Source organism: Ostrinia furnacalis, unplaced genomic scaffold (genome assembly GCF_004193835.3).
Source record: "Ostrinia furnacalis isolate ACB-3 unplaced genomic scaffold, ASM419383v2 OfSCF6001, whole genome shotgun sequence".
Classification (NCBI taxonomy): domain Eukaryota; kingdom Metazoa; phylum Arthropoda; class Insecta; order Lepidoptera; family Crambidae; genus Ostrinia; species Ostrinia furnacalis.
The window spans coordinates 94,290-117,364 of record NW_021136240.1 but is presented as its reverse complement, the minus strand read 5'-3'; the positions used below and the strand labels follow the sequence as shown (position 1 = coordinate 117,364).

At 40.5% G+C, this 23,075-nt stretch overlaps 1 protein-coding gene across 9 annotated transcripts in view; it reads left to right on the top strand.

Annotated features, from left to right (window-relative positions):
- l(2)gl (LLGL domain-containing protein l(2)gl) overlaps nucleotides 1–23,075 on the top strand; it is a 60,567-nt gene that overhangs the window by 31,090 nt on the left and 6,402 nt on the right. For 6 of the 9 annotated variants that reach the window (XM_028316972.1, XM_028316973.1, XM_028316969.1 and 3 more), the window contains exons 4-23: nucleotides 1,414–1,660; nucleotides 2,051–2,238; nucleotides 2,728–2,907; nucleotides 3,068–3,156; nucleotides 3,233–3,352; nucleotides 3,766–3,928; nucleotides 4,982–5,174; nucleotides 6,712–6,829; nucleotides 7,083–7,184; nucleotides 7,502–7,606; nucleotides 8,046–8,205; nucleotides 8,662–8,801; nucleotides 9,647–9,803; nucleotides 12,328–12,428; nucleotides 12,547–12,651; nucleotides 13,264–13,404; nucleotides 14,859–15,019; nucleotides 15,653–15,746; nucleotides 16,052–16,144; nucleotides 16,949–17,068. In XM_028316972.1, the coding sequence (XP_028172773.1) occupies nucleotides 1,414–1,660; nucleotides 2,051–2,238; nucleotides 2,728–2,907; nucleotides 3,068–3,156; nucleotides 3,233–3,352; nucleotides 3,766–3,928; nucleotides 4,982–5,174; nucleotides 6,712–6,829; nucleotides 7,083–7,184; nucleotides 7,502–7,606; nucleotides 8,046–8,205; nucleotides 8,662–8,801; nucleotides 9,647–9,803; nucleotides 12,328–12,428; nucleotides 12,547–12,651; nucleotides 13,264–13,404; nucleotides 14,859–15,019; nucleotides 15,653–15,746; nucleotides 16,052–16,144; nucleotides 16,949–17,068 (2,777 nt within the window). The other 3 variants (XM_028316978.1, XM_028316970.1, XM_028316977.1) reach the window with 3 other exon arrangements.

Below are 23,075 nucleotides of genomic sequence, written 5' to 3'. Positions count from 1 at the left end.
ACCAGTGTAACCCTATCAAGGCTTACGAGCTTGATGCGCCTATCCTTGTTCGTCCCAGCCGTTCCTTAACTGCGGTTGCTGCACCTCTTCCTGGCACTCACCTGAACGACTCTGTGTTACCTACTGTGGCTGCCCCTCTTCCTTGTATCCTCCTGCATGACTACGTTGCCTAGCCGTATGCCTGGTCTAAGGTTCGACGCCAAAAATCAACAACAACAAGTTCATATTAAAACGCTGAAGAGTTTTTTGTTTGTTTGTTTGAACGCGCTAATCTTAAGAATTACTAGTTTGATTGAAATCATTATTTTTGTGTTGAATAGCTCATACATTGAGGAAGGCTATAGGATATATACAATCACTCTACGACTAATAGAGGCGAAGCAGTAAAGAAAAATGTTGCAAGCACGGGAAATAGTATTTAAACTATTTTCACTCGTACGAAGTTGATTTTGTGGCGTCGAACCTTGGACCAGGCATATGGCTAAGCAATGAAATCGTACAGGAGGGTACAAGGAAGAGGGGCAGCCACATTAGGTAACACAGAGTCGTTCAGGAGAGTGCCAGGAAGAGGTGCAGCAACCGCAGTTAAGGAACGGCTGGGACGAACAAGGATAAGCGAATCAAACTCGTGAGCCTTGTTAGGGTTACACTGGTTAAGGCGACCCTTTACAAGGCTTGGAAGCATGTGGGTAACAAGCCATTGGACGTGGAGAGGGTCATTAATTAAACGTATATTTTCTACTTTGCCGAACTTTACCGCTAGAACGGTTTGTCCAAAACATATGAATTTGGTCTTATTCAATGCAGGATTAAGTGCCCTTCAACCGTCATGAAGACCACTTTTCGATAGGGTAAGTCCTTTACGCGGTATAACCGGAAAACCGAAAAAACGCCCCTTTCGGGGGCCCCCACCACTTAAGCACAACTCCGTCGAAGTCGAAAACTTAGGAGAGTGTTAATGGGCAACCAATGAAGCCATTAAAGCAAAAAAATCTTTTGTGGGAATTATTTCCGATTTAATCAATTTTTGTGTTTAATTCTACTGGCCTATTAATTGTATGAGCAATCTTTTCTTGAAATTGAACATGTTTACAAGCATTTAATTTTAAGTCATGTCAGTCCAGTATTAAATAAACAAGTGAATAAAGAAATGTCAAATAAAGTATTGTCTTTATTTCCTGTGTTTACTTTAAACACTTATATTTTATGCCTCTCATTTTAACAGTCCACAATAACATTTCATTCTGTATAATATGTATTTGTAACAGTGAAGTACATCATTCTACACAAACCACAACTACAACAGACCACATGTTTTGTTGCAATATCGCAACGATTACAACTAAAATATCATGCCATAGTATTTAGCTTGACGTACGGCTGTCTATACATGAGTGTTTATTTCGTTTTCAGGCACCGGTAGACTAATAGCACTATGCGACGACAACAGTCTCCACCTGTGGGAGATCAACGAGAAGTCCCTGGTGGAGTTAAAGTCACACTCCTTCGAAGGCAAGAACAAGAAGATATCTTCCCTCTGCGTGGAGTCTACCGGGAAGAACCTCCTCTTAGGCACAGAGGGAGGGAACATTTACGCGCTCGATTTGAACGCCTTCACAGTGAATGAAGACGTCATCTATCAGGATGTGGTTATGCAGAAGTGAGTAACTGGGTTTATGTGGCTAGTTTTATTGCTGGAAGGAAACACAAACGTATTTTACACCCAGAGTTGAATATTGAATATCAATAAAATATAATAAATAAACGTTAGTCGGTACACATCATAGAAACATTAGACAATACTAATGGTTAATTAAAATACAATGAACCTATTACAATATGCAAACCATTCTAACACTACAAAAATGACTACGTCTTGAAGAAACAACTATTCAACATCTAGGATAATGTCAGTCTTGCATAAAATATCGAAATCTTGTTGTAAACAATTCAGTATCCTGTCGTAAAAACGTTCAAATCTATTCAAATCAAACCACTCATACAGTATACTCGAAACATCGAATAATTTACTATGATATGCCTATTCCAGCTGTCCAGAAGACTTCAAAGTGAACCCGGGCGCAGTGGAATCAGTGTGTGAACACCCCAAAGTGCCTTCGCGGTTGCTCATAGGTTACAACCGAGGGCTGGTTGTGCTATGGGACCGAGTGGCCGCCTCACCCACACACACTTTCGTCTCCAACCAGCAGTTGGAGAGTTTATGCTGGAATGACGATGGTAAGACACTTGAAAACTTTTTTTTCTTGAGAAATGAGTTTTCAAAGGTATAATAATTAAAATATATGTCCCGATATAACTTTTTTAACTTGAACTCAAATCTACGAGCCTTAGGAATATGATACAGGCGATGCAAAATACTCCATATAAATTGACTGATTTGTCTCAATTTCTCACTGCATTACGTATTCTATAAGCTTTCAGACACTTCCTTCCTTTATGTTAATGACCAAACCAGAATACGTAACAGAATCTAAAGTGTCGTAAATTCCAATCCGGAAATTTGTGTAACGTGCTTGTATCAAAGTGCATATTTTATAGTTTCCTTCCACCATTAACACAGAAGCTTTTAGTTGATGATTATGTCCAACTTAGATAACTGTAGATTTTTATCACTATTTTTTAACAAACTCACATATAATTTAATCCATGATCTCTATCTATCTTAGATAAGATTTCTATCAGCTTTAAATCTTTACATTTCCCCAGGCGAGCACTTCACATCCTCCCACAACGACGGGTCTTACGTGACGTGGGAAGTGGCGGCGGCGGCGTCCGACCGGCCGCTCAAGGAACCCGTCACTCCATACGGCCCGTACCCTTGCAAGGCCATCTCGAAGATCCTCACGAGAACCAGTGTCGATGGAGAGGAGATCGTTATCTACTCTGGTAAGTTAATCATAGTTTTCTACAAGTATTTTCTGCCGTCTACATGAGGGAAGTATTGAACACTTTTAAGCAGATATGACTTAAGTTAAAAAACCCATACTCACTACTTTGTCTAAATTGAAACTTTTATATTGTATTTACGTTAACGATGTCATTTCAGGTGGTATGCCCAGAGCGTCATATTCAGACAAATACACAGTCACAGTACAACAAGGCGAAAAGCACGTCGCATTTGACTTCACAAGTCGTGTAAGTACACAAACGACACAAACTAATTTCTTATTTTAGAAAGCTGGCCAGTACCAATATTTATTTTATTTTGCAGGTTATAGACTTCTTTACGAGTACACCAGTGCCTCCAGACGGCGTTCCCTTGCAAGAAGAGCGGCCAGACACTCCTGCGCAAATTCAGCTGCAAACGGTCAACCAAGTTGCCGCAGCTTTGGTAAGATAATTTGCTCTTAGTCTGAGTCCGCACTATTTTTTTTTCTCGCATGCGGTATACCGCCAAGCCGCGAGACCTCCCGAAACGTATACGCGGAAAAAAGCCGCAGTGCGGACGCTTGCTTTAGTTTTACAACTTAGTTATAAAATCACGCGGTTAAAAACCGCGGTGGTTTAGCCGTAGTGCGGACTTGGCCTTAAATATCATTGTTATACCTGTCCCATTTTTGAAGCGTCAATAGCTGAACGGGTAAGGTGTTGGACTGATCGACTCGGCATCCGAGGAACCCACTCGAAACAAAAGCATACTTAGCTGAGAAAGAGGGGTTAACGTGACTTTTTGGTTATTTGTGCAATTAAAAAAAATCTTTCTCGCATAATTATCATTTACATATTATTTCTCTTTTTTCATAGGTGGTGCTCGCAGAAGAAGAACTGGTGGTTATAGACCTGTGCGACCCGCGCTGGCGACCAATGAGACTGCCTTACCTGGTGTCCATCCACGCGTCAGCCGTCACCACCGCACAGCTCGTAGACAATGTGGCTGCTAACGTGTATGATAACATCGTGGCCGCCGGTGAGTCTCGTGCGATGCCGTTGGCACAGTGGTGACTAATGAGACAGCCGTCTGGCAGTGGCAACTAATATTGGCGACCTGACTACTAGAACCTGACAAATACCTCCCTCAGTGAGCATTACTATGGCATTGGTGACAAATGAAGTTGCCCTCTGGCGACCTCTGGTGGCCGCCCTGGTGACAATGAGAAAAATGGACGTTTACTTTCGTCCTGTTGACTTCTCTGCCTTGCAGTATCCTCCACTAGGACTTTGTGTAGGGGAAAACACTCCCTGTACTCAAGGTCCTTCTGGCCTGGGTTACTTTTAGCAGGCATGTTCATCTCCGCGAGTTTACATTGAAAACAAAACACGCACGATGGCCCACCTACAGGATACTATTCGACAAGGCCTCACATACGAGCGAACATTGACTCACGCACGCGTATTCTTGTGTATATGATGGAAGAAAATAAAGAAAATGGTGTACTAAATACTGTGCAGTATTTAACTGCCTAAATAATAATAAAAACACAAAATGTACTTTTTTAAGTTGCCTCAAGACACTGAGAGGTAAANTCTTGTGTATATGATGGAAGAAAATAAAGAAAATGGTGTACTAAATACTGTGCAGTATTTAACTGCCTAAATAATAATAAAAACACAAAATGTACTTTTTTAAGTTGCCTCAAGACACTGAGAGGTAAATAAGTAGTTAATATTATTCATGATAATTCATGCTAAATCATGTATTTCCTCCGCCATTTTCCGCAGTTTGGCACCTCACGTGCCGATCACTGACGTTTGTCAACAAAATGGTGCTTGACTCTTGAGACAGGCTAAATTACACCATATTGTTAATGACATTGAGCATACATTTTTTTAAATACCTTCGCGAAGTAAAACTTCTGTACGTAGTACTTATTATTATTCTGTGCTTTTAGTTTCATCATGGTGCCCAAACAAATTGGAAAATGTTCTCTCTTTTGTTTGGCAGAGTGACCGTATTTTCATTACAGTGCTTCGCCTCTGTTCCTACTAAGAATGCCGTTACAAAATAACTTCTATCCACCAGGCAACCAGCAGACCGAGAACATGTATTCAGAAGGGGCGTGGCCTATATCAGGCGGCATCGTGGAAGGTGGGCCACCTCCCGCGGAGCGTCAATTGCTCCTCACGGGGCACGAGGACGGATCGGTCCGCTTCTGGGACGTTTCCGGTGTGGCCATGACGCCACTGTACAAATACACCACCGCTCAGCTTTTCAGGTCAGTTGTAATACTGTTGGATTTGGGTATTAGACATTGGTTTACTAACCCCTTGTAAAACTCTGGCTAGCTGTACGCCTACTTACCATAATTGTACCGTTAAATGCAGATTACATTACGAGCTAAACATATTTGTTAGCTTCATGCGGCTAAGTAAATCTACTTCGCTTAGGCGTCACATGTCAATCTATTTTCTTTTAAAAATATTCACACAATTTACATGATTATTTCTATAATACGTTACATTGTAAGGTCGACGGCACATCGAGTTAAACGCTGTGGCATCTTATGTCGTAGGGCGAATATGAAACAAAATGTGCTGTCGACGGTACATTACAATAAAAAGTGATCCTTTTCTGTTACTGAAATAAGCTTGGAAGATAATAAAGATTTAATGATACATTACATTATTATCAATTCAAAAATCTGATTCTGTTAGGGAACACTATTATTTCTGTCAGATTATATTAACACCAGCCATGGTCAAACATCAAGGATATTACATCTTATTATTTTAGATCTCATCAAATACATCATTCAAGATCATTTGTTTCTATTAACCTACCTAATATGTTTCTTATTTTTTATGGTTTAAAGCTAGATGGAATTGTTTTTACTTACCCTGATAAGTTGTCATCACGATACTATTTTGTGCTTGCTACTAACATAATGCTAATGATTACCCTTTTGCTTGTCGCTTGCTACTTTACGAAGTGGGCTGAAAAGATCGACTACGAGGTAAACTTACATGTCAGCATAATAATTATGTTCTGCATGTTTTTATTTGGTTTTATTTAGACTGTTTCTTGTTTACTACAGAGCGGTAAGAAATGATTCTCATTGGTCTTTAGAAATGCAACACTTTTGTTCTTACATACATGCTCAGCTAAACGGATGAGCGTTTAGCTTCTGTTTCGCTAACCCATACAGCAAAGTTAATTTATATGCTTGTGATAGAGTGGAGTTTACCACAATAGTTCTGCGGACGATGGGTTTCGAACTACCAGCCCTGGATCGGTAGTCCGTAATCAAATAAATAAACGACCACCTATTAAAAAACTTTATGCCCATTACAAAAATTATCTACAGAATTTTCGCTATCGACTGATTTGAGAAATTTTACAAAAAAACATGTTACAACGATTGAAGTTAACTTGACTGATCATTTCAACCAGCTCCTTTCTAAATATAAATGTGTTTTATCACTTATCGAATACTATGGGAATATTTTCTATTTTATTTTATGTTATATTTTTTATTGCTAAGATCATAGTGGTTGGAAATTTTGGAATAAAGTCTTTATTTCTTTTGTATGTAAACTATCGAGTTCATATTTTGCTCATAGTCGGTAATAGTGCTCAACAAATTTTTGAATTATTTCTAAATAATAATATCATTTTTGATTTACCCTATTAACTTCCCTTTTTCATATCTCATTCATTACTAACATACATAAAACGAGCACTTTCAATAAAACTTTTTATAGAAATAAATAAAATTACCAATAAGCAGCTGACAAAGCGTTTCCTTCCATCAGCGGAGAAGAAATCGGCGAAAACAACGACAGTCAGAACGACGAAGAGGAATGGCCTCCGTTCCGTCGCGTTGGCTCTTTCGACCCCTACAGTGACGACCCGCGGCTTGCTGTTAAAAGGGTAAGTAGATTTTTTGTACAATATGCATAACTGAATCTATTAAGAACGAGACAGACAATAGCAAAATTAGTTTTTTAATAAATATCAAATAAATAAGATCCTAAATAGATACTACTATTATGCAGGATTCTTAGTCAACGGATGCAAGTCTTGTGATGACGCGAGGATGATACCGATATCTCATCGATGCAGTATCGATATAAAACGATATGTCCTGGTATTAAATTTATAATACTTGAACGTATCTTGTCAGGTGATCCTCTGCCCGCTGTCGGGCATGCTGACCATCGGCGGCGCCGCCGGGCACATCGTCATCGCCAGTCTGAAGAACACGCCCAACACGAGTGAAGTTAAGGTAAATTAAGTCAATTATTCAAGTAAAGTAATAACGCCTGCTAAAAACCATATGTACCATCTTAGACTGCATCTCACTTAACACCAGGTGCGATTGCGGTCAAATACCTGCCTTGTCTAGCATAAAAAAAACCAGTGGCGTGATATGTCGTGATTTTTGCTGACCTTTTCAACATACCATGTATTTTTTTTATGTGTAATGTATTTTTTATGCTGAATAAAGTATTATTTACCCATAAAAAAATGTTAACGCCATGGTATGATGTTGCAGCTGCAATGATCCAGATACATATTATTGTAAGCGTATTTGTCCAACAGTCAGTGTCGGTGAACATCGTGTCAGACCGCGACGGCTTCGTGTGGAAGGGCCACGATCAGCTCACACTCCGCTCCGGTGCTCTAACATTCCCTCAAGGTTACCAGGTAAGAACTCCTATTCATCTATGATGAGATATCCTTAGCTGAAATAGAAAGACACGGGTCTTAACGAGAAATTTAAGACTGAGTTACATTATGTACTCACGGCTTGACGTCATAGCAGCCGATGGTCAGAGATATCTTATTTTCGATTTTTATTACTATTTACTTTAGTAAAATGTTCCCGAATTCCAGAGAAATTATGGTTACAGACGCTCTCTCGTCCCAAACGTACTGAGATTGATTCCGAGTTGAAACACGTACTTACTATAGAATAAAAGTATTCGACCATAGAGGAGTTAACATTCATCCGTCGAGCTGCGTCAAACTAACTACTATGGTGGCCCGGAAACTGACGCTATACTCTCAATTATAATCACACTTAATATGCATAAAAAAACACTATAAAAAAAGATCTGATAATTTATATCTTCTGTTCTAATAGGCAACATCAGTAGTGCAGCTATCGCCACCAGCCGCGGTGACGTCACTGGCGGCGCAGTGGGAGTGGGGCGTGGTGTGCGCGGGCACGGCGCACGGGCTTGCGTTGCTCGATGCCATCTGCGCCGCGCCGTTACTGCACAAGTGCACCTTAAATCCACACGGTAAGGCCTATATTGCAATGGCACATCGCGTTAGTACGACCGGTTCACAGTGACATCTAAACCTGCACTGAGTTATTTTGAAATGAACTACGCGGTGGTAATATAACTTTACTAGCTTTGCGCCCGCGGCTTCGCCCTCGTGAAATTTTATCTGTCACAGAAAAACTTTATCGCGCGCGTCCCTATTTCAAAAACCGGGATAAAAAAACTATCCTATGTCCTTTCCCGGGACTCAAACTGTCTCCCTGCCAAATTTCATCAAAATCGGTTCAGTGGTGTAGGCGTGAAAGCGAGACAGACAGACAGAGTTATTTTAGCATTTATAATATTAGTATAGATTACGCGGTGCAAATAGCAGGTGCAGTCTAACCCTACACCCTAAACCTTTACCTATGCACATAACTATTAAATTAATGGTCATTCGTGTATTTTTTTTATGAATGTAAATTATTTCAGATCACTCCGGCGCCGGTGACACACCAATCTCGAGAAGGAAATCGTTCAAGAAGTCTTTGAGAGAGTCATTCAGACGGTTACGGAAAGGACGCTCACAGCGGCGGCAAACCACTACGTCCAGTCCCACCTCACCATCACAAGTGAGTCGAATCCATAGCACATCCACTGCTGAACATAGGCCTCCCCCAAGGCTTCCTAAGTGAACTCCGACAAACGTTACTTCGACAAATATCCTTTGTCTGAGTAGTGTAGTGTCGGAGTAAAGTCATGTCTATATTTAGTAATGTCGAAATAACATCTGTCGGAGTTCAGTTTTTGAGCCCTCCCCCAAATGATTTTCATAATGGCCGGTTGGTAGCGGCCTGTATCCAGCGCCTTCCTGCTACCTTTATAAGGCCGTCGGACCACCTTGTGTACCTTTTTTATCCCCAATTCCCCAATCTGATTTATTATGCGCAGGGTTCGAGGATATATATCAAGGGATATATATCAAGATATATATCGGATATATATCCGATATATATCAAGCCGGTTTTGATGATATATATCAACTTTTAAAATTTGTTACTGTATTTGTACTTTTTGACATAAGATTTTTATTTTTTTAGTTGATTTTGCCGTATTTCAAAGATATTTTATGTTTTTGCTTTATTTGTCTGATTTTAAGTTTTAAAAACATTAAAAACATGTTTATGTAACACATATGCAATAGTATTCATGAATAATACAATAAAATAATACTATGGCTTTCATACAAAATTGATATATATCAAAGTTGATATATATCGGATATATATCATAAATATCCGATATTTTGATATTTATAATAAATATCGGATATTTTCGAACCCTGATTATGCATGTGTGTACTATTTTTTTAACCCAACTCGTTCTTCTTGTCTTTGTTATCGTCGTCAATATGCAGTAAAAATAATCTATATGTAATGCTAACGTAACAGTATTTATCATGATTCAATTGTTTCAGCCCACCCCCAAAAAGGCCGATAAACCTGCGCCCACGCCTACGGAAGGCGACGTGGAGATTAAGCCCATCGAGCGCGCGGTGGAGGCGCGGTCTACTGACGACGCCTTCGGCTCTATGGTTCGCTGCCTGTACTTCGCGCGTACCTTCCTCATCAACAGTAAGTTGTCTATGCTTCGTAACAATAAAGTTATAGATCTAAAGGCTGGTCTGTGAGCACGTAGAATGTTGTCCAATGACCCCAAGCTACCCATCCTTATCGCTCGCGCGTAATTATATTGCTGTCGCGACTGTGCGACGGGCGGCCGCAGTGAGTGTGCGAGCGCAACAGCAACATAATTACGCGCGAGCGATAAGGATGGATAGCTTGGGGGACAAAATTCTACGTGCTCGCAGACCAGACTATAGATCTCGACACTTTTTGAGCGCATTAAGAGCGTTTACGTCTAGCGTGGCATGTCAAGTTTAGGTAATTTCGATGCTATTTTTATTCACACTAAAATAATTGTGACTGTGTGCGTGTTCTCACGCTCTATAGTCAAACCAAAATACTTTGATCCACCATCGTAAAAGTGTGCCAGGCTGTCAAGTGACAGCCCAAAGAAACTATAAAATCTTCAAATCTTCCAACACCGACTCTATAATTATAAATAATGGTATACATTAGNTTGGTTCGAACTAGCAGAATTCATATTTTGACTTGTTTTTCTCAAATTTTCTACTCCTTCGGCGAGGCTGTTGGTATTATTTCTGTTGAGGTTTTATTGCTGTAAGGTATCACACCGCACTTTTTTGGTATAATATTACATACTTTTAGCATAAATTTAACAAAAATATAGCAATATATGGCAGTAATATACTTTTTTATTTTTTTCAGGTAAAAACTACCTATGCAAAAATATTTATAATATTATATTTAAACAGAATACTAATTGACATGTTAAATAGTTTTAGCATACTATTAAATATAAATAACATTTATGTACGTTACATACACTTTCTAGCTGAAGTTTTTGTTGTCTACGCAGGTTTTTATTAATGGTGAACTTCAACGGAAGTAAAAATATATTTTTAGTTATGAAACGCATACATGTTATATATCAGATTAAAGACAATTTAATACACTACTTTGGCTCGTGTAAAACATTAAGTAGAGTATAAGACGTTTTGTAAAAAAATGATTTAAAAAGTAGTATCTCAACAATGTAAAAAAAATCAATTTTCCTTTAATTACTAACTAAAGGTTGATTTTATCGATACAATTTATTTTACAAAATATGAAGCGCACACGTAGAGCTATCATTTAAATAAAAAAGTAATGANAATGATCAAACGAACTTACCAAGTGAAGTTCGATCTAAATTATCCTGTTTTCGCCGAAGAGATTTAAGGTCCCTCCCAACCCGAAGATTTCTATATCTTCTTCCCTGGAGGTAAACGTCAATGTCATCTCTTCTCTAAATATAATGAGACCGCTCGGACACCGAGCCCACAGCGTGGTAGGGGTGGGGTTGCCCGCTCTTTTGTTTTTTACTACTTCTACGCTAAATATTGTGTGCGAATTGGCTTGTCGTACAGGGGTACTACACGGTAAAATAAATCTCTTCGGCGAAAACAGGATAATTCAGATCGAACTTCACTTGGTAAGTTCGTTTGATCATATAATTGTTTTGCATTCTGTCACTTTGGCAACGTTATTGTTATCCAACACTCGGTGCATGTCGTGGCAACCTTTAATTAAGGCAACACCTTAGCTTAATTTATTTATAAGGAAACTGTGAATGTATGGTGTATGTTTTGTTGGTTGTCCTTAAATAAATAAATAAATAAAGGACAGCCAACAAAGCATACACCTTATCTAATATAACCTTAATACATCAAACATTTTGTGGTGTTGCCTTACTTAAAGGCTGCCACGGCATGCAAATAAGTGTAAGCTACTAATAGAAGGCAAACACAATTTCAATTTTCTTTTCTCTTTTACATAAATCATGTTTAGAGTCTACAGTTCGTTAAACGAACAAGTCATGCAATACAGCTTTAAATTTACGAGGTGAATAATATGATATTATGTCGATGCTCCCAAAAGATGACCGTGACAGGCGGCTAAACTGCGATTGGATTCTATTGATTGTCGAAAAATGGCCCAAGTTAGACCTAAACTCTTTTGCTCGGAAAGCCATATACCTAGACGGTCTAGCCAGTTTGTAAGGAGTGTTAAAATTAACCTGAGACAGTAGATCCCGGCAGTCGATTTGCCCATTAATAATGTTGTTCAAAAAAAGGTGGTCATAAATTATTCTGCGATTGTCTAAACTATTTAAATTAAAGTATTTCAGTCTGGACTCATATGTAGGAAGGCGCTTTGCCAATCCACATTGATAAGATAGGTGCCAGAGGAATCTTTTTTGAATAGCCTCTAAACGACGCTTATGCACCTCATAATAAGGGGTCCATATTACACGNATTTATGCCTATAACATATTTGTAGTATTACTGGTTAATGATTGTAACGAGTTGAAAAAGTACTGTTTTTGCGCCAAACGGCGTAAACGCTCTTAAAAAAAAACAAATCAACTGAATTAAAAATTCTGCTGATCATTTAATCTTGTCACTTACAGATCTAATAATTGGAGTGTTCTAACGAATATCGAAGACCATATTAACTTTACTGTTCTTCACAGCACAAAACTCGACGCCGACGTTATGGGCGGGAACCAACAATGGCACTGTATTCGCCTTCACGATACACGTTCCCAACACCAACAAGAGGAAAGAGGAACCGGTAAGTTTACCAAGTCTTAAAAATATGTGTTAATCACTTGGACATACGCCTTAAGACTCGTGAAAGTGGCGTTTGTCATTTGTTTGAAAACAATGCTAATGTGTTATTTCTTTTTCAGCTTACGTGTCAGCTAGCGAAAGAGATCCAACTAAAACACAGGGCACCCGTTATAGGAATAACAGTATTGGACGGAGCGTCAGTGCCACTGCCAGATCCATTGGAGGTACGTTCTAACAGTGTTAAGAAATGCTTATTATAAAACTTTGAAAGAAAGATAAGTTGTGAGTGCATCACGTGTCATGTCAATTATGTCTCTTTTTCTCCCATATGGCGATACGTGTTTGTACGTTTGATAATGTCACGTGAGCATAGCCATCATCAAATTATGTCTCACTAAGGCTAGAGTTGCATCACCTAACTTTAACAGTAACTATAACGATACCCGGTGCTTTTTGTATGGAGTTTGACAGATTTTTGACGTTTGTTAAAGTTAAAGTAAGATGTTGCAACCCAGTCTAAGATTAGCGTAAAGCATGTGCTTTCTGTCGCATGACCAATGTTAAATGACATTGTAAATGTAACCTACTATAGTCTGGTCCGTGAGCACGTAGAATTTTGTCCAATGACCCCTAGCTACCCATCCTTATCGCTCGCGCGTAATTATGTTGCTGTCGCGCTCGCACACTCACTGCGGGTGCCAGTCGCACAGTCGCGACAGCAAATGGGTAGCTTGGAGTCATTGGACAAAATTCTACGTGCTCGCAGACCGGGCTTTAATAATGATCAAACGTACCTAAGCTCGTAATCTTATGGCTTATTGAATGTTATAACGCAGGTGGAGCGCGGAGTGTCGCCGCTGCCGGAGCCGGGCACGCACCGCGTGGTGATCACGTCGGAGGAGCAGTTCAAGGTGTTCACGCTGCCCTCGCTCAAGCCGCACCACAAGTACAAGCTCACCGCGCACGAGGGCGCCAGGGTGCGTATACTAGTCTGTTAAAGGATGTGTGGGTGTTCGGCGAACACTTGCGAACGTACGCTCGCGAGCATTATTCGGTGAATAAGATGATGTTCAATTTACTTCTGTCAAAAATTCGGAATATTGCAGTTGCTTTAGCTTTTATCGCCTTCTATCGTGTCAAAGTTGTCATAAAACTCATGTTATTTTAGCAAGTAGGCTTTTAAAAAGCACTTACACGTCCCAGTATTAACTCTACCACTGCTTCAGAACTATAAATGAACGAGTGCTGAGAAGAAGTCAATCAAAAACCTATACTTTATTCCACACAATGCGTTATATCAAGGTTTATTCTATTACACCAAATGCCACATTAAAGTACAACCACAGAATAATAATAAGTACTACGTACAGAAGTTTTACTTCGCGAAGGTATTTAAAAAAATGTATGCTCAATGTCATTAACAATATGGTGTAATTTGGCCTGTCTCAAGAGTCAAGCACCATTTTGTTGACAAACGTCAGTGATCGGCACTGCGCCGAAGCTATTAGGGCTGACTTCGGTAAAATGATGTGACGTGAGGTGCCAAACTGCGGAAAATGGCGGAGGAAATACATGATTTAGCATGAATTGTCATGAATAATATTAACTACTTATTTACCTCTCAGTGTCATGAGGCAACTTAAAAAAGTATATTCTGTGTTTTTATTACACAGTTAAATACTGCACAGTATTTAGTACACCATTTTCTTTATTTTCTTCCATCATAAACAAGAATACGCGTGCGTGAGTCAATGTTCGCTCGTATGTGAGGCCTTGTCGAATAGTATCCTGTAGGTGGGCCATCGTGCGTGTTTTGTTTTCGATGTAAACTCGCGGAGATGAACAGGCCTGGTACAACTGACTATAGTATACAGGGTGGAAACTATAAGTGATCTCACTCGATTATTTCTAAACTATACAAGATATTAAAAAACTCGTTACTGATCCTGAAAGAGCTTCATGAGATGTATGAAACTGTATTAATAATAGGTTACAAAATAAACTGGATCTATCCGAAAATTACATGTTTCCAGCATTTGGTAGTCACATATTAAAAACTACACATGATATAGTAAAACTGTTACTGATTCTAAAAGTGCAAACCATTGGATAGAGCGCGTGGAAACATTGAATTTTCAGATAGATCCAGTTCCTTTTGTAACCTATTATTGGTACCGTTTGAAAGAACTCGTAAAGCACTTTCAGGATCAGTAACCAGTTTTTAAATATCATATAATAGTTTAGAAATAATCGAGTGAGATCACTTATCGTTTCCACCCTGTATGATTAGCTTAAAAGACCTATCCTTATCCTCAAAGATTTTATCCCAGGTACGTCGCACCGCGTTCGCGTGGTTCGAGATTCGCTTTTAAGTCGGTTGCTAAACTAATGATCAGAAGACCTATCCTTATCCTCAATGTTTTTCTACCAGGTGCGCCGCACCGCGTTCGCGTGGTTCGAGTGCGGATCTGAGGGTGGTCGGCACCGCGAGTGGTGCCTGCTGTGCCTCACCAACCTCGGCGACTGCCTCGTGCTCAGCCCCGAGCTGAGGCGCCAGCTCAACGCGGCCGCTGTCCGCAAAGAAGACATCAAGTTAGTTGCTAGAATCGCTGTAATGAGGATTTTTGCGAATGAAAGATCCGCTAGATGGCGGGACGTGGATGTGGGGTCTGACTGTTGCGTGATTGGTGGATTTTGACATATCTGTCAATGTCATGTCAAAATCCACCAATCGTGCAGCATTTGGACCTCCCTTCTACGTATTGCCATCTGGCGGATTTTTCAATCGCGAATACCCTCATTAGAAACCTCTTTAACTATCGCCGCGCCGCTGCTATAGTCTGGTCGCCGAGTACGTAGAATTTTGTCCAATGACCCCAAGCTACCCATCCTTATCGCTCGCGCGTAATTATATTGCTGTCGCGACGGGCTTTACGCCGCTGTTTTCGAGGGCTGGTCTATTTGATTTTGATTATTATATGCAAAACATATTACGGCTGCCGCACCATGCCGCCGCCTCGCTGCCTCCGCCCCAAAGATTAAGATTTTGGAGACAAAAGGTAGCCATTGTTTTCTTTGTCCTCGTATCGAAGAACCAAGCTACTAAAATTAATGAATATTGGTTCAGTAGGTTCATGTAAGCGTAAAAAAGTTAAAAACATACTTCAACAACTTCTTTCACAACAAAGACTCCATGAAATTAATACAATTTTCACTTTCTTTCAGTGGCATATCAAGTTTGTGCTTCTCGAAGCGAGGCGAAGCTCTCTATTTACATTCATCATCAGAGTTACAACGAATCACACTCTCTGCGACCAAGGTAAACATTACTACTTATTCTGAGTTTGATAATCTATTCCAATATTGTATAGTCAGCACTTTTTAAACAGATACCTAAGATACAGGCAATAAATTTTGCTTAGTTTAGGTATCATTAATTACTTACGCACACTAACCTTAATTTTATCGAAACCAAACTTGTACGTGTTTAGGCTAAGTTTTTATACAGTAATAAATTTATTCTTATTGTGTGTAATTAATATAGTCCAGTCGACAGCTCAAATTAAGCAAAATTTTTAGCAAAAAAATTATTACAATCTAAACTGCTACTTGTCCATTTCGCAGGTAACGGTGGCGCAGTGCCACGTTCTGCTGTCGCCGTGGGCGGTGGAGTTAAGAGGGCCAGAGGAGGCGCCCCTGACGAACGGAGACCACAGAGTAAGTTGTAACACCAACAATGATTAAGAGAGGTTTTACGAATATTTTGTTTTTAATGTTGTTTTACTCTAGTGGATAATAATCCACTAGAGTAGCTCAAAATAAAACTGATATTTAAATTTGATAGCTGAACGCACTTTTTAGTTTAAAATTATTTAGTGGCATCTAAATAATGTCATTAGAGAAGCGCTCAACGCGCATTTTACTAATGCACATTTACAACTATAGTCTGGTCGCTGAGCACGTAGAATTTTGTCCAATGACCCCTCGCACCATCACTGCGGGCGCCCGTCGCACAGTCGCGACAGCAATATAATTACGCGCGAGCGATAAGGATAGGTAGCATGGGGTCATTGGACAAAATTCTACGTGCTCAGCGACCAGACTTTACGTGTATTTTATTTTTATTCTCGAAGTACACATACTAACGCGCGTTTACAACTACATGCAGAAGCAAAACGCGCGCTGAGCGCTCATCATCTTAGTAGTTTACATTATGTAAAGCCTGGTCCGTGAGCACGTAGAATCCAGTCCAATGACCCCAAGCTGCCCATCCTTGTCGCTCGTACGTAATTATGTTGCTATCGCGCTCGCACACTCACTGCGGGAGCGCGTCGCACAGTCGCGACAGCAATATAATTACGCGCGAGCCATAAGGATGGGTAGCTTGGGGTCATTGGACGGGATTCTACGTGGTCACGGACCAGGCTTTAGTATGTTCACATTATGTAAGTTCGGCCGTCAAGGGTTCGTTTCACCAGTTGAAAGAAACAACAGAAGCACAGTTTGAATAAGATACCATAGCAGGAGGAGGTGGCGGAGGCGGCGCATGACGTCACGGCGGCGTCGGCCGACATCACCGTGGACTCCGTGCGCGACCACACCGCGCCGCCGCCCGAGCCCGAGCTCAACATCAACCTGCAGGTACCTCGCGTCTCACACGACCACGTCTACACTAAGACACCATAGCAGGAGGAGGCGGCGCATGACGTCACGGCGGCGTCGGCCGACGTCACCGTGGACTCCGTGCGCGACCACACCGCGCCGCCGCCCGAGCCCGAGCTCAACATCAACCTGCAGGTACCTCGCGTCTCACACGACCACGTCTACACTAAGACACCATAGCAGGAGGAGGCGGCGCATGACGTCACGGCGGCGTCGGCCGACGTCACCGTGGACTCCGTGCGCGACCACACCGCGCCGCCGCCCGAGCCCGAGCTCAACATCAACCTGCAGGTACCTCGCGTCTCACACGACCACGTCTACACTAAGACACCATAGCAGGAGGAGGCGGCGCATGACGTCACGGCGGCGTCGGCCGACGTCACCGTGGACTCCGTGCGCGACCACACCGCGCCGCCGCCCGAGCCCGAGCTCAACATCAACCTGCAGGTACCTCGCGTCTCACACGACCACGTCTACACTAAGACACCATAGCAGGAGGAGGCGGCGCATGACGTCACGGCGGCGTCGGCCGACGTCACCGTGGACTCCGTGCGCGACCACACCGCGCCGCCGCCCGAGCCCGAGCTCAACATCAACCTGCAGGTACCTCGCGTCTCACACGACCACGTCTACACTAAGACACCATAGCAGGAGGAGGCGGCGCATGACGTCACGGCGGCGTCGGCCGACGTCACCGTGGACTCCGTGCGCGACCACACCGCGCCGCCGCCCGAGCCCGAGCTCAACATCAACCTGCAGGTACCTCNGCAAAGGTGTTAATATCTTCGTAAGTAATGGTCCGATTTGGATAATTCAAAAAGATATATCTTTCTTATGTCTTAAAGATTAACGTAGATACTAGTTTTATTGAATTTTCTACAACAGTACTGATCCTCATTGAATAAAATAACTCAGAAATAATATTATGTAGATTAATAAATATTTACGTAGGTAGCGCATGGTAGATAGATAGGTAAATTCAATAAAACCAACTTTCATATTTGTGTTATAGGTATTCACTTAGATATAAAAGGGATATAAAGGTAAAAAAAGTAGAATAGTACTTTGTAAAAACACAGCGTGCATGCGGATAGCTTCACTATCCAAGGTGTAATTTAATAGCACTTAAAATGTTAACTGTATTGCACAACAACCTACTATATTTGCAAGAACAAAACCCATCTGGAAATAAAGTAAAGTACTAGGTAAAATAGTACAATAAGGCGGTTATCACACTGCGCCGCGGAGCGCGTGATTTCCATATAAAAAATCACGCGCGCGGACTGTGGCGGCGCAGTGTGATAACCGCCTAATTGACTGACTCTTGGTTGTAGAGTCCCGGACTTCAATGCCGTTCTGCTAGACTCTATGTACAAACTTTTAGGCTGAGTTGCACCACCTTACTTTAACGGTAACTATGATGTTATGGAGTTTGACAGGTTTTTGACGTTTGTCAAAGTTAAAGTAAGATGGTGCAACCGAGCTTCATAACTTAAAAAAATAACCAGCTTCATAACTTAAAATTTCAACTTCATAAATTAAAAATATTCAATGATAGCAGTGTTTTTAAAGGTCTTTTTTGTTTTTCAAAAGCGTACTCTACTGTGGAATTGAAATGGATAAAAAAACATGTTTTTTATGTCACACTCGTCGCTACATTGTGGGTAAAACGATCATCTCGCAACATTTTACCATCATCGGCATAAGGTAACTTTGTCCCTAAACAATGAAGAGGGGTCCCATAATATCGCAAATGCAAGACAATGGGGGTTTGCGTAACGCGTTTATGTAGTGAAAGTTGGTGAAAGCTTACGCAGTTGAATAACTATTTGGATGACGTTTCAAATGTTGGTATTTAAATTGACGTGATTTACAGTTGGACGGCCTCCTACTAGGTGGACCGACGATCTGGTAAAAGTCGCGGGAAGAGCCTGGATGCGGGCAGCTCAGGACCGTTCATTGTGGAAAACCTTGGGGGAGGCCTTTGTCCAGCAGTGGACGTCATTTGGCTGAAAAGAAGAAGAAGAAGAAGATTTACAGTTAGGTACTTGGGGAGGCCTTTGTCCAGCAGTGGACGTCTTTCGGCTGAAACGAACGAACGAACAGTTACTTATCATCAAGTGATAAAATCGTATTATACCCACCGGTTTTTAAATTATGATATTTTTCGTTAGATCCACGTCATAAAAGTTATAGATGGGTTACTCGAGCAAGGGAAAAGGAATCTTAAAAATGACACGAATTTTTTGCAATCAGGTTTTTACAGGGCACTTTTGCATCTAAAGCTTTAATTTCATCCCAACTAATATTATAAATGCGAAAGTAACTCTGTCTGTCTGTCTGTCTGTCTGTCTGTCTGTCTGTTACGCTTTCCCGCTTAAACCTCGCAACCGATTTTGATGAAATTTGGCATAGAGATAGTTTGAGTCCCGGGAAAGAACATAGGATAGTTTTTATCCCGGTTTTTGAAACAGGGACGCGCGCGATAAAGTTTTTCTGTGACAGACAAAATTCCACGCGGGCGAAGCCGCGGGCGGAAAGCTAGTTTTACCATAAATCTTAAAAACTTAACTACCTACCATGGTTAACGCAAAACAGAAGCGTGGTAACGACTGGAAACTGCGCAGTCAAAATCTGGAGGCGAAATAAAATAATCACTTTACGTGCCGGTAGCCACGAAAATGAGATAACGTGTCATTGTGCTGGCAACACCGGCTAAAGAGCCATTGTGAGAAAATACTATTGGACGAGTTCAACAATAGATTTAGGCTCAGTAAGAGCTCTACAAACGGGGAAAACCAGAACCCAGACCATTGCTAGACAAATAGACCCTTAAACCAATCTTTTTTCAGTAGCATCTGTTCAAAACACCTGATATTTATTAATGAGGTACGGAGAAGTATCAGTTTATTTGTGAAGCTCTAATTACAAGTTAATCTTCAAGAAATCCAATAAAAATCCTATATATAGTCCCTCTTTCTAAGCTTGATAGGTAAAAGCTCCCTAAGTACTACTGCAAAGTTGAAATGTGTCTTCAAATGTCTTCCTAAAATAAACTGTTATAACACCCAAATATCAAAACAATCACAGTCAGAATACTTCTACAAAACCATACCCAAAAAAGCTTTCTCAGAAGTGTCGAGCGTTAAAACATTACGCTTCGACAAATCTGAGACAATCTCGGCATCTCTATACAAACATCTTCAATTAAACGGTGCAGAGACCTCAACGAAGCTTAGAGAGTTCCAAATGTCTTCGAACGTATAATCCCGAGTACTCACACCTTCGCGGTATCTGAGTGCACTGGTGCAATCAAAACATCGTGAAATCTCCATTGTGGGGCTGGTATCGACCTGACAAATGGCGTGGACGATATTCGCCCATAATACGCTGAACACATTGTCGCTCGATACTAGATCTGTATCGCGGAATAATCCCCCACCTTGTCGTATGTCCACGCATTTGGCTATTGACGGACAAAATGCCATTAATATCAACTTTGTCAATAATTGCGACTGCGGCATAATCAAATATTATTTATTTTATAATAACTTATTGTTTTGCAACAACATTAAGCTACTTAAAGTACTTAAATGCACATTACGGCTTCGTGTGATGCAAATGAGATGTGATTGCTAATAGTTAAATGGGAGTTGATAACTAGTTTTGCGAAATCAAACGTATTAGTTACTGGATATGAAATAAGTAGTAAATACTGACTGAATTTATTATAATGAATGCAAGAAAATTAAGTAATAAGAATAATACAATTTTATGTACAACTTGAATTGTGCCCAAAGGTATCGTTGAAAAAAGAAAACTTCTCTCGAAAGAGTGAGTGTCCTGTCAATTTCCAGTATCCACACTCGCCTAACACGTCTGGCGTTAATTTTGACACCAACGGCTCCCAAAAAAACCGTGTATCCATTATTTGTGTATTCACTGTAAGTAAATAGAGCGGGACCGAGCCATGCATTGTCATCGCGCCATTGTCGCTCTTTGTGGGGTGTGATAATGTTTTTATATAGAAAGCTGCCTTGCGGATTAGCGAGTATCGGTCTGTGATTGCTTTGGACAAATATTTGCGGTGATGGAGTGATAGCCGGCTATTATTATAATACAGTAGGCCCTGTTTTTTAGACGTCATTAACGTGGAGTGTGTGCTTTCTGCAAATGTTATTACGGAGAGCTAACAGTCGTTCCCAAGTGCTTTAAGCACGCGAGCATAGAGCTGGTATAATAGCATCACGATAAAAGTTTCATCTGATATTGCGACTAATATAATAGTCACGTAGTTACCTATTTCTAAGTAAGTAAGTTGATAAAATAGTAGCCGGCATACTGAGGTCATGTCAGGCTATCATGTTTAAAGTAATAAGTGTAGATATACTTTTTAAATTCGTATTTTCTTATACATATAGAACATGAAACTATAAGGTATCAATACAAACAGTGCTTAATTTGAAACGATTATTTACATAACTAGTAAAAAAAAATACAAAATTCCCGAACCACATTATAGAAATAGGTTACAAAATAAAGAAATGTCATCCTCATTTACAACTAAACCGGTCCATCCCGTTCTGAATCATCGCCTTTGAGCTTTATACAATTTTGTATGCCTTCAACGACAAAAGGAATTATTTTGTCCCCGGGATAAGTCTATGCAAAAGTCATGGCAAATCTTCCCAGCCGTCAACACGGCCTGCCACAATCTTATCTTCATTAGCCACTAATCCCTCGACGAAAGAAACGTAATGCCGGATAATAACTCCAAATCCCAAGCACAATGCCATTCTTATGAATGAGGTACACTTCGGGTTCGCCTGCTACGTATGCACACAAAACCTTCCAGTCTCCAATAAATGCTACCCGATTTACGACTTACTCCACAAAATTTTAAGGTCTACAAAATGTCCAATAAGCACTAGGTTAAGATCCAATGCAAACAGGAAATTTCTTCGAAAGTTTCTTTGTGACAAATAGCAATGGTAGCTAAATACTAAATCCAAGCATATCCGGGATCGATTACTTGCGTATACCGGACAATGAAAAGTTTTCTTAATTCCAAAAATATGCCAAAACACGCTTTTGTTCAGTCCGGAAGGTCTTTAAATGATTATCGATGGATTAGGCAGATAAAATTTTAATACGCAAAAAACTTGGCTTTGTTTCATTTGAATTTTTATCTTGCACAATATTTTGTTCATTGTGACTCCTTGCTACCTAAACATTTTCTCACAGCTACGAGATAAGACAAGTTTTAGTCACGATGCCTATCTAAATTTCAACGAGATAGGAAAGTAACTAGTTTTAAAAGCTATCAATTATATCTTACAAATCTTTGAACAGACAGGCTGATAATACGAAAAATTAAATGATCGTGTAGCTAAATGTAAATATGAAGTATTCTAGGTCTTAACATAAGCAGTTCTCATTGTTAGTAAAGTGCGTTTTTAACTAAAAGCCAACCGCATGGATAATTTTCTCCAACTTCCACACAGTATTGTAACTTGAAACTGTCGTCGACACTTCATAGTATAGTAGCATTAACGAGAACGTATAATCCGGTAACACTACCGTCGTCTCCAACATCGCATGGATCCGACATGATTAGTGGCTGCCGTTTCGCGCCATTTCGTAATGGCGACATACACGACACAGATTATACACGAACGCGTTCTGTTACACAGAGGGTGCAATTACCTTTGACAGACGACCCGGGGGTTAAACTAAATACAGCCTTGCCTGCTCCGCCATTCTACGCTAGATAATGTTACAAGTTATTAACTTGTTAACGTGCCTAATTAGTAAGAAATCTTACGCTTCGACGTTTCGAGTTTGTAAAGCAATTACTGTAAACAAGCTCTAAAGTTTTAAGCAAAGGTAGGTTTACCTACCTTAACTATAAGGTGTTTGGTTTGGTTGATGTACCTAACCCGACTTTTTCGTCGCTACGTTTGCTTACATAACTCTAGTCTACCTT